At 45.7% G+C, this 12195-nt stretch overlaps 1 protein-coding gene across 4 annotated transcripts in view; it reads right to left on the minus strand.

Annotated features, from left to right (window-relative positions):
* The window catches only part of LOC127584604 (ras-GEF domain-containing family member 1A-like), a 63468-nt gene that overhangs the window by 17348 nt on the left and 33925 nt on the right, over window positions 1-12195 (minus strand). For 3 of the 4 annotated variants that reach the window (XM_052041389.1, XM_052041386.1, XM_052041388.1), the window contains exons 2-3: window positions 4735-4914; window positions 3855-3974 (exon numbers count right to left, since the gene is read on the minus strand). In XM_052041389.1, coding sequence (XP_051897349.1) covers window positions 3855-3974; window positions 4735-4908 — 294 coding nt within the window. In that variant the 5' untranslated portion in view covers window positions 4909-4914. Of the gene's footprint in view, window positions 1-3854; window positions 3975-4734; window positions 4915-9988; window positions 10181-12195 lie in introns of those variants that run through there. The other variant, XM_052041387.1, reaches the window with a different exon arrangement.

Genomic DNA, 12195 nt, shown 5'->3' on the forward strand with positions numbered 1-12195 from the left:
AGCACAGCAATCTGTTTCAAACATTGTACATAAACTGCAATGTTCGTCCTCAGTCTGATTACTAGCAGGGCAATGGGCAGTGAAATGGTTAGAGAGATGTATTCTGCCACGTGTATTCTGTTGCCCAAATCTGTTATCACTGCAATGATCATTATGGGTTAGGGGGAACTGTTGTAATATATGAAGCTGCCTGATGTTGGCACCTTTCCTTGATTAACTTTCACGGAGCACTGCCTGTTCTCAGCAGTTTGACATCATTGCAAGCAGCTGTGGCACGACGCCAGGAGAGAAATACCAGCAAACATTCACCCTCAACCTGTGTCTAGACTCCGCACCAAAGGGGCGGATGAGAACACCGAATCGGCATGATTTTGGGATTCAGGGAGGAACACCTCTTAATCCTCATTTGACTTGTGACAAACTGGTACTGCGAATCAACAAAAGTTAATAAAATAAATTACAATCCCTGTGAGAGGGTTAGACCACAGGGTAAATATTTAATCTGGAAATTCAACTCTCATTCTACAAAAGCCGACTTGTATGTCAATAGTGCCACAGCGTTTATCACTCTCGCTACCCAATGGTTAGGAGATTGCGGATTCGAGTTCCACTCCGGTGACCAACACGTAAATTTCGGCTGATACTTCAGTGTCGGACTGCTGGGGTGTCGGAGATGCTGTCTTTCAGATTCGATGTGATACCCGAGACCCTATCATAGTCTGACTTCACAAGTGGATGTGAAGGACCCCATGGCATTATTTAGAAGAAGGGAAAGGGGTCTTCTCTTTGGTGTCATAACCAACGTTTGGCTATCAATCAGCAGTGGTAAAGCAAATTAATTTGATTATTATCATATTTATCATTTGAGGGTGTGTGCAAATTGCCTGACATGTGTTTTGTATGACAACAATGACTACACTTTGAGAAACTACTCTGTAAAGCTTTGTACAAAGAACAGCACAGGAACAGGCCCTTCGGCCCACCATGTCTGTGCTGACCATGATGCCAATCTGACTAATCCCATCTGCCTGCAAATGGTCCGTAATTCCCTGCTTGTTTATGTGTCTGTCTAAATGCCTCCTAACTGTTGCTATTGTATCGGCTTCTACCACCTCCCCTGGCACTGGGTTCCAGGCACCCACCACTCTTAAAAAATATGAGAAGTACTATGTAAATACAGATGATTCTGTACATGAGAAATTTAGTCAAGTGATTCATAGCATTAATAGAAAAAGGGTTCTTGCCAATATTAGTGATCCAGACACTGTCAGTGACTTGTGCCAGTGGTCAGTTTGCCTGTTATTCTTTGAATTCTGCATAAAAAGAGACTTTTCAAAATGATAATTCTCTTGCTTTGCTTCCTTCACCATCCAGAGAGTTCAAGTGATCGATGTGGACAGCACCAGATGAAGGCCAAGGTCTGGGACAGAGGAGAGAATAAAAGGTAAGGAAAAAGGCACTTGAGGAAGGAGATTCAGTAATGAGGGTAACAGTGCAGAACAGAGCTGTAAGTAAAAGAAACCCTGAACTGTAAATGCATTGGGAATTTAAAGGTGCATCTTTTATTTTGTTACTGTTGACAAATAACAGATGAACCTTCAAGCTAACTTTATCCTACCTAAGCTTTCAAATCCTCTCTACAAGCCTCTCACTTTCTCTCTCTTTCCTCCTTAAGACCTCCCGTTGATCACCTCTTTACATCTCTTTGCCTGGGACTACAGGGAGTTGATGGAGAGACACTATTCACATTGGCCCAAGTGTCAAGAACCAGAGGGCACAGAGTGAAGGTGACTAGCAGAAGAGCCAGAAGTGAAAAGAGGAAAACACTTTCTTTTCACTAACACGGCAAATGGTTCAGATCAGGAACGCACTGCCTGGGCGCAGGTTCAATCCTGGCATTTAATAGGGAGCCGGAGAGGTGGCCATTGTTGGAACTGCGGCAGCCTCCTGGCCCTTAACGTGGGAGCTTTCTGCGCACAAATCAGCAGCCACACGTCCTGCATTGCAACAGCGGCCACATCCCGAGCTACTTCATTTAGGGTGCTGAAAGGGATGTGAAAGGCGCAACAGCAATGCAGGCTCTTTTTGTGTGTATGCGCTTCTGGGATACTGGAGACACAAACAGATGACTCACAGCCATCTGCCAGAGGCAGACTCGGATCTAACCCGAGAACTGTTAAAACTCCCTTCTGTTCCCCAGTGGAGCTTCTCCATATTTTGCAGGGACATTGTTCAAGCCACATTTCTGTCTCACAGATTATTCCCAGTGAGCGAGTTCATCAGAGCTGACGGATTTCACACTCCTAGCTGCCGACGCAGGCGTTTTGAGTCTCTGTCAAAAACACATCTTAAACTTTCCTCATACGCCCCTGTCGTTGAGCGTGTGCAAATTGGAGCTTTGTTGCTCGGAGTCTCTCTCTCATCCTTCGTTTCCTGGGGTTTAATTCTTCAGCAAGGAATGAGGAATTCGGAATTTTAAAAAAAGCCAAACAAGCTTACAAATGTGAAGCCCTGGGCCTTTCAAGTGAGTATGCTCAGGAGGGAGCGGTGATGAGAAGGGTCCATTTTATTCAGCCACAGGGTGTGGGCTCTCTAAGAAGGCCAGCACTTATTGCCCATCTTACTGGTCCTCAAGAGCTGCCTTCCTGACCCACTGCACTCTGTGTGGGATGAGGGTACCTTCTCCATGCGGTTGGTCAGGAGTTCCAGGATTAAGACCCACAGTAGAGGGAGAACTGGCAATATATTTCCAAGCCTAGATTGCTGCATGACTTGGAGGGGAACCTGCAAGGTGTTCCCTTGCTGCCCTTGTTCTTCCAGGCAGTAGAGGTCGCAGTTTTGGGAGGTGTTATCAATAAGCCTTAGTGAGTTGCTGCTGTGCATTTTTGTAAATAACCTACTGTGCTTTGTTGCACTAGCGCGGGACCGCTGAAGAGGGATTAACCTGGTATTGAGGGTGACAAAATAATGACATCCCTAGAAACCTGGGAAAGACGTAAAATATGTGTTCAGTCCCAGATAATTTGGCTGCACAAGACTTAGGGTACAAATTTGGTCGTATGGCCATCTTCAGCTCAGCTCAGCCCCTGTGTACCTAACACCCAACAGAAGGGCAACGGAGTTTCTCCAGCAAGTTTCCCAGCTGTGCACCTGTCCACTGAAGGAGGACACCACCAGTGGACTGACCTCACCTTAACAAGTGCCAACACCGAGCTGCTGGCATGGTCAATGATAATCCCACCCAACTCCAACATCAATGTCCTCGTCTGAGATCTTGCTGTGCCAAATCCCTGCGCTCTCATTCGTTGTGTGAGAAGCGTTCCGTGATCTGCACAGGGATGAGTGGGGGCTTTTCTTACTTTTATCCTCTGTGGGGAGATATACTCAAACGAGGCTCAACCATCTAGGACACAGAGAGGGGTGGAAATCAAGACCTCTCCTCCTGTACAGTCAGTGGATGCCGAGGATCGTGACGGGAGGAGAAGGGAGACAAGGTGTTACTCACTGGCCTGTATAATTTATATTCTGTGTGTTGTCTGAATCTACGTGCCTGTGATGCTGCTGTAAGCAAGTTTATCATTACTGTACCTCACTGTACTTGTGCTCATAACAATAAACTTGACTTGACTTAGGGTGACAAGAGTGCAATCAGTAATTTTTTGCTGGGTATTCAGGATATTTGTATATGAACTGGAGGACGTGTGTGTATGAACTATCAATGATCACTCAGATCACCACCATTACAGAGGAGCTGGTGTCAAGAGACCGACTGTACTGGCTACAAGCCTGTTCTTGCCTCTGACAAAGCTAAAGGCACGGCTGAAAGGGAAATGTTCCTCCACCCTGCTCTGTACCTTATCCGCCTCCGATCCCGTTTCCAGCTGCTTGGTACAGATTTGCCCGACTTTTGCCAGCAGCTCTTGAGGGTGGATGAAGACACGGGAACTCAGGAGAAAGGTGAAGATGTATGTCCGCTGCGTGGGAGAGAGGGAAACACATAAACTTTCAGTCACTAGTTTCAAAGGTGGCTTTAAACCTATATTATTTAGCACAATCATCTGAAACTTGACTGGGCAGGATTTTAACTGATGTGCAATCCCATTGTAAATCATTTGGACAAAATAACAAGATTAGCTCTTGCACATGTAGTGCAGATAGAGGCCGTTCAGCCCATCGAGTCTGTGCAAACAATCAAGTACCTATTTACACTAATCCCATTTTATACCTTCTACATTCCCACCAAATCCCCCAGATTCTACCATGGGGGAAAATTCACAGCAGCCAATTAATCTACCAACCCACACGTCTTTGGGATGTGGGAGAAAACCAGAGCACATGGAGGGAACACGTGGTCATGGAGAACATACAAACTCCACACAGACAGCACCCGAAGTTAGGACTTAACCTGGGTCACAGAAGCTGCGAATAAAGGGTCTTCAACCTGAAGCATTAACTCTGTTTCTCTTTCCACAGATGCTACCCGACCTGCTGTGTGTTTCCAGCATTGTGTGTTCTTATTTCAGATTTTGAGCATCTGCAGAGTTTTGATTTTGGACTACTGGGGCAGGTGGCCCATTTCTCATCCATATTGTTTCCTGCATTAACTCAAACCCTGATAAGAAGATTCATCACTAACATGGCCAAAAATAGAAGTGAAGCCCTTGATCTAAATATCTTTGACAGGTGAAGTAACAGGTGAAGGAGTGAGGGGATTAACCTGTGCAGAATACTCACATCAGGATAGTAATCGACCGTGGGTACCAAGTGCTCAATCAGTACCTCGAGGGACCCTGATACTAGACTGCCATCCTGGTAAACTGGGTCTCCACATTTTTCTTCCATGTCTGGATGCACATGTCCGCTACAACTGGTGCCAAGCATGCTTGGGAAAATTGGTGTTTGGGGCATAGTTTCCTAGAAAAAGAAAGAGAAAATGTCAACAATTTAGGCCTGCCTCACTTCTCCTTTCATCAAGAAACTCCTGCCTTTCTGAAGCACCACTCGTGACCTTGGGAAATCCCAAAGTGTTTGGCGGCAAATGAAGTGCGGTCACGGAGTGAAGTAGGGAAGCTAAGCGGACAACTACACACAGCCAGCTCCCACAGATAACGACCAAGTGTAATTGGTATTCCATTTATTACTGTCACATGTACCGAGGCACAGTGAAAAACTTTGTTTTGCATGCCATCCATATAGATCATTTCACCACATCAGTACATCGAGATAGTACAAGGGTGTGTTCACTGTTGTAACATTGGGAAGACTGGCAGCCAACCTGTACACGGCAAGCTCCCATAGACAATGGCCACCATCTTCTTTCTCACTGCCTCCTGGCTAAGATGTCGACGATTTGTGCTCTTTCTCCACAGTCAATATCTCTAACTCTTCACCAGCAGACAACTAGTGCCAGGCCTTTCCCACCGTCCGAGTCCCATTGACCTCTGACACTATTTCTTCACTTTCTGCCCCTTGCGTGTTGGTCAAGCCGTTACCTCCTGCTGTTTACAGACCATCCTTAGTGTAAAATGGCCACTGCAGTTCCATTTCGATGAACTGGGGACAGGGACTAACAAGGGCAGACTGATTTTTGAGTCACATTGGAGACCGAGTTTGCGAACCTTTTGTTGATCCAAATAATACAACGAGCAGCGCCCAGCGCTTGAATCTCAGGGCAAGATGGCAGCTCATGATCAAGTCCAAAAGTCTATTGCAGAAGATGAACCAAAAGCTTCACACGAGCATTAACTTACATATCAAGGGCAGGTGAGCAAAAGCTTGATTGAGGTAGTCAGAGAAGCAGAGAGGTTTGGGAAGGGTGTTCCAGAGACAGGGGTCTGGGCAGCAAAGGCACAAACATCAGTGCCGAACAAATTACAAACAGGGATGATCAAGAAGTCAAAAATGAATGAGATGTGAGGCAGGAAGAGATAATTGAGGTGGGGAAGGATTTCAAAACAAGGATGGGAATTTAAAAACCAAATCGAGACATTGCTTAACTAGGACCCAGGGCAGGGCATGAGGACAGTGGGAGATCAGGGTTAGGTGCAGAGGAAGACTTGGGCAGAGAAGTTCTGAATGACTTGATTACAGAGAAAAAATCTTATATAAGTAGGAAAGGTCAAAGTCTAGACAGGTGGTAGTTTTGGATGGACCCTCATCAAATTTATATCCAATCTGATGTAGAAAAAGTAAATCTTGTAAAGAAAACAGGTGGCTTTACAATTTAAGAAAAAAAACATCTGAAGGATTAGATCCGATCAGGGCTGATTTCCAGCAGTTTGCGGCTGTGTTTTTTTCCTCAGAGTTAAGCAGGTTACCTGGCTGCTTCTCATACTATTGTTGTGGGATCTTGCTCTGCGCAAATGCCACTGTTTTCCTGAGTTATAGTTGTGGCTATACTTGAGAAAGGACTTTGAGAAGTGCTTTGGGATGTCCCAATATTCTGAAGGGAAAGGCAAGTTTGTTCTTTTCACAGAGAGTACCCGTGGAACCCTGTCTGAATACCAGAGGGCAAGTCCTGTTTGGATAACACAGTGCTTCCCAAACCACTCCTAGGCCCTGTTTATCAGCCAGGATTAACCCCTGCATTGTGTGCTCTGCGCGACAGGATACAAAGCCCCACTACCAAAACACAGGACCAACACACAGGGCAGGTTAAAGAAAACAATCTCTGCTACACAAGCAGGAACCCTGACCTCATCAACAGTACTTCCTGATCCACGGTCCAGTGCTGAGAAAAAGTAAAAAAAAGTCCCTTGGAAGTTATTAAAGGCACAGGCCATCTCCCAATTAACAATGGGATTTGCAACCCTCCCAACACAAAGCTTGCTGCCTGAATGGGGCTCCCCCTCGTGGACGAAGGAAGCCTTCATCTCCTGGCTGATGTTCAAGTACTTGATGGAGGGGAAGAGACAACAATACTATGGCCATAAGCATCAGCAGAAACCCTCCCGATCATGGGACTGGTTATATCCCGACAATGGAAAGTTTTCAGAGGGTAACGGAAAACAGGTGGGATTAAATGGACAGGACATTCAGAGTGCTAATGGCCTTCAGTCCTGTTGTCAGACAGGAGATCGGTCTTAGGGGCTGGAAAGTGGGTGATATCTCAAGCAAGAGTTGACCTTACAAAAATTCAAGTATGTTGACAGACAATGACTAAAACTTGGAACCTATTTCCCTCTTTGTTTCCACGGGATAATCAACTGCTCCCATCTGATTTTAATTTTTGACTATCTGGTTGTATCAGGGCTCGACAAGAATCTACCGTTCCAAATCCAACGCACAATGAGTGTGCATTGAACACAGAAGCCTGGAAACAAAACTGCATGGTGTTATTGTACAAACATGTTTATGGGAACACCATCTTCTCCAGCTTTCCCTCCAAGTTACAGGAGGTTTTGCTGTTCCAACATGACTGGGTCTAAACCACCAGCCAACAGCACTGCAGGGGTGCCTACACCAAATGGACTGCGGCAGTTCCAGAAACCAGACTCACCAACTTTGCAAACATGCTCTCACCCAGACTTTTTCACAACACAGAACAAGGCCACTTGGCCCATCAAATTTAGGCCAGCTCTCAGAGGAATCCCATTCACGCTGTGGCCTATTCTCTCTCACACGCCGATTAACTTCCTCTGATTCTCCTATACTTGGGTGGGCTAACTTACAGCGGCCAATTAATCTACAGACCCACACGTCTTTGGGACGTGGGAGAAAGCCGGAGCACCTGTCGGAAACCCACGCAGTCACAGGAAGAACATGCACACTCGTCACGGAGAGTACCAGAGGTCAGGATTGAACCTGGCTCACTGGAGCACTCCCTGCTCCGTCACTGTGCTGCCCAGAAAATGTCTCCCCAACATCCAGCAGATGCTCACATTTTCTTAAGAGAAATGATGCACCTTTCGATTCTTGGGGGAAGTAAAGTCAAGGCCACTTGACTGAAAAAGTCAGAAAGGTTAGTGATGAAGAACAGGGAGGGCCAAAACTGCGTGTCAGTTGACAGAGCCACACACTGATGGTCAGTGCCAGGACGTTTACCGTCTCCCAGCCTTGGTGCAAATACGAGGAGCAAACCAAAAAGAAAATAGCTGGATCACTCTTCAAGCATCAATTGACCAATACAGGAAGAAAGACTGCCTCACTCACATTCCATTAAGTAGCGCACAGCTCATCAAACATCTTGTGAAAGCAGCAAGTTAAAAATACACAACTATCTCACTTCATCTTGGCAAAGTCAGGAGACGGCTGTAGAAAAATGACATGTACGTGCTCTCAGTGTACACAGGCTGCTCCAGAAAAGACAGTATGGCACTGCACCCTGTGCACTGTAGACCTTTGCTGAAAGTTACTTGTGAATTTGGACAAGAGTTGGGTGGGGTGTGCTGAGCGGGGAGTTGAAGGTTTGGGGGGGGTGGGGGTGGTGGGGTCAGGTGCCAGTGTTGGGGATCAGGCATAGTAGGGCACTATCTCAGCTCTGTGTCATAAAGTTGTGGGATTCAACTCCACCTGAGAAACTCAGCACAGAGTCTGGACTGACACCAGTGCTAAAGGACTGTTGAACCCAGGTGTAAATAATCCTGTCACACTATTTGATAGGGCGTTGCTCTCCCTGCTGTACTGGCCGTTATTGACACTCGAAAACACATCCCTGAAAACACACATGATCTGCTCATGACCACCCTGCTGTGTGTGGGGTCTTGCTGTGCGCACCCATTGTTAGCCATGTTCCCTATGTTACAACAACAGCTGCACTTCCCCCACTGGAAGGAAAGTGCTCTGGGCCAGACCAAGGTTGTGATAAGCACAACTCAAATGCCAGCCTCCTTCTCGGCATCGGATCCCATTGGAGGGGCTCTGCTGCCAGTTTGGTAGTGAGACTATCCAGAGATGCCTGCCGGCATTCCGCGGAACAGTCAGCTGATGGTGTGCCCGTAAACAGTTTCTGAGGGTGGCGGCAGATACCAGCTCACTTACAGCTGTTATACTGGCAAGTAATCCAAGGCACTGACTCCATTATGGGTACCGAGAGGAAACAGGGAACAGGATACCAGCACTGAGTTAAACAGAGGGAAAGAATCATCACGTGTACCATTTGGGTGGCCAGTATTGGCACTGTTGTTAAGTAGCAGACCCCGTGATGTACAGCAAGATCCCACAAGACAGTAACTACGTGAAGGAGCCTATTTCTTTATGATATTTTCTAGGGCTAAGTACTGACCAGCACATCAGCAAAGCTGCCCTACTCTTCCCCAAATTCTGCCACTGGATCTCTTACATCCATCCAAGAGGGCCTCGGTTTAACGTCTCATTAGAGAGCTCACACCTCTGACAGTGCCGTGCTCTCCCTCCATTGCAATGGGTCATTACGTGCCCCTTACTCTGACATTTTTTTTTCAGTTTTGCAGTCTCTCTCCGACCCATCTTTCCGCCACATATACAGGGTGTTAGAACGGGGATACACAGGGGACAGACGGTACTGTACAGGAGGAGAAGGTGGGGAAAACCCATCCACATCTACCTAGCCTTTATACCGTAGTTAGCAACAGGGAAGTACAAAATAAACAGTCTCCTTTCACCCAGTGAACAACACACAGAATTAGTACAACTTGGAGCTTTGTATGTCCGGAGGTCTTGGTTAATGCACCTGTTTCCTAACCTGTCCAATTTTTACTCCACGCGTTAAAACAAATGGAGGAGACCAATACACCCTTGCCCTATCTGTACACACGAGCACACAGCTCTAGAATGTGGAATGCTCAGTGTTTACTGTATACATATAGGAGTTGGTACAAAGGAACACAGAGTACACATTAACGAAAGGAGGAACCACAGCGTGTACCATAGAGACACAGACCTTAACAATGAGGAACAGACGGGATAGACTCTGTTTATAAGAAGTTTGGATATTAAATTAAAAGAGAATTTGAAAGAGTCTTACGCTAATACTTGAACATAACGTGAAATAAAATGATTGAGTCCTTACCCTCATCCTCCGCAGTGACAGCTTTGCCTCCTCTTTCCGTGTGGCTTAGTAAGACACTGAACAAGCTTTGCTCCGGGAGCCACAGATCAAGTGAAATGAAGTTCCCCAAACAAAAATTCCCGGCGGGGTTACCCTGCCCCTCTCTCTCTCTCTCTCTCTCTCTCTCTGGATGCACTGACTGTGTGTGAGATAGTTCCAGACTTTGTAAATAAGACTTTAGCCCATCCCACTTTTATTCTCCCCCCCCCTCTCTACCGCCTCCTCAGCAAAGTAACCGACCCAACAGGTTTGAGACTGCACTTCACTGTTTGAGAAAGATCATGTTCTATAGCACCTCCTAGATAACAGGCAGCAACCAGCATAACAGCGGAACACCCATGTTAGGGACAGTCTCAAAATCCCCCCAATTACAATAAGCGTAGGAAGGTATTTGACTCATTGTTGGTCAATACAGTAATGCTTCTCCTTTTTGAAGCTTCACTGAAAAATCCTGGAAATTTCCCCTGACTCCAACGCATGTTGTCAAGCCCTCTGACTTCCTCCCTAACTCTTCTCCTTTAAGACATTTATTGGACCCTACCTCTTTGCCAGAATTTTGACCATCCATTCTGTTACTTTGGCTCAGTATTTTAACATATTACTATTTAACCAACTCCTATCAAGAAACAGTTTGCTCTGTTAAAGCTGCTGTATAAATGAAAGTTGCTGTTGTTATTGACTGGTTACCCACATCCCTTTTCTGCATTCCCAATCTCCCTCACCTCAATGGAGAAGCATTTCCCATCTGAAAATGTGTGTAAACACTCCCTCTCTCATAACACGTAACTCACTATGAAATAGTTAATCAAAGGACTTCCCAATTTGTGGCCCCGTATGTTGGCGCCAAACGTATGCCCATCATCAAGTCACTCAGTCACTGAAAACTGTGGTTAGTGAGTTACTAAATTGTCCTTATAAATTTGTTGACTCGGGTCTGTGAAGCGTTGTCAGATTTTCAGATTGGGATTTAGTCTGAAGTCCCATCTGCCTCTTTAGGTAGATGTCAACCCTCCCACACTGACTTCCTGATCAACATTCCGCCAGCCCCTACCCCCTGACCGAGATCTGTTAGTACAGCACGGTGGGTTAAACTGGCTTTCTACAGTGCTATACCAACCCATGGTTCTAACTAGCTACCAGCAAAAAGAAATCCCAACTTTATGTACCCTCAGTCACTCTTTGTGGATCTTGCTGTACAAAATGACTGCCTAAATAGTCCCTCCAACAGTTATTTTTTGCTTCAGATTCCAACAGTTTCTTGTGTCTGCCTCAACAGTGTCTTGCAAAAAAGTAATCGTACGTGAAGTTCTGTCTGGCAGTGTCGAGAATGATTGCTCAGACCAAGAGCTAGGATAGGCATGACAGGCTGAACAGCCTCCTTCTGTGCACCGTTCTGCATGATGCATGGACAGCTCCTTTGACAGTGCAGTTCACCCAGTGTACTGCACCATCCTGTGCACTTACGGCCCTGGATTGGATCTGAAGTAGCGCCAAGCCAAACAGACAGGCCGTAATTAAACTTGAAGGGTATCATAATTAGTTTATCAGAAATACCAAACGTACAAACTGCCCTCATTAACTCCCATGTACATATACAAATCAGTGAATTCTCCCGCATAACAGGAAGTGACTGCCTTATTGAACTTGGACAAGTATAACTGTTAGACTAATTGGGTATGACATGTTATTGGATTAGGCCAATTAATCTTTCTATTATGTAAATTCAATAATGAAAACTAAATGCGCCCTCTAAGCTTTTAGAGGGCATCCTTGTTGAAGGGTCAGACACCTGTGTGCTGGGAAGAACAAACTTGGGAAAACAGATCTGAATAAAGCACTTGTTTTCTTCCTGCCTCCACTTTAAGCCTGAAACTGAGAGTGTGGTTGGACTGCCCTTCTTAAAGGGGACCCTTACAGAGAAAGGGGCAGTGGTGATAATGTGAGACCAGCCCTGGGCTGAGGTAGAAAGTGGTAGTTTACGTGGCATTGGTGCTGTGGTTTTTTTACAAAACGTAACACTTTGACGATTGATCTGTACACGAATGTAAGGCTTGCACTGTTTATTATTGTATATAGTTTGTCTTTTATTATGAATAAGTTTATTTTGGTTAAAAAAAAATTCACTGGTTGGATAACTGTAGTTTTGTGTGAATCTGGCAGATTTGTGA

Source organism: Pristis pectinata, chromosome 30, assembly GCF_009764475.1.
Source record: "Pristis pectinata isolate sPriPec2 chromosome 30, sPriPec2.1.pri, whole genome shotgun sequence".
Lineage (NCBI taxonomy): Eukaryota > Metazoa > Chordata > Chondrichthyes > Rhinopristiformes > Pristidae > Pristis > Pristis pectinata.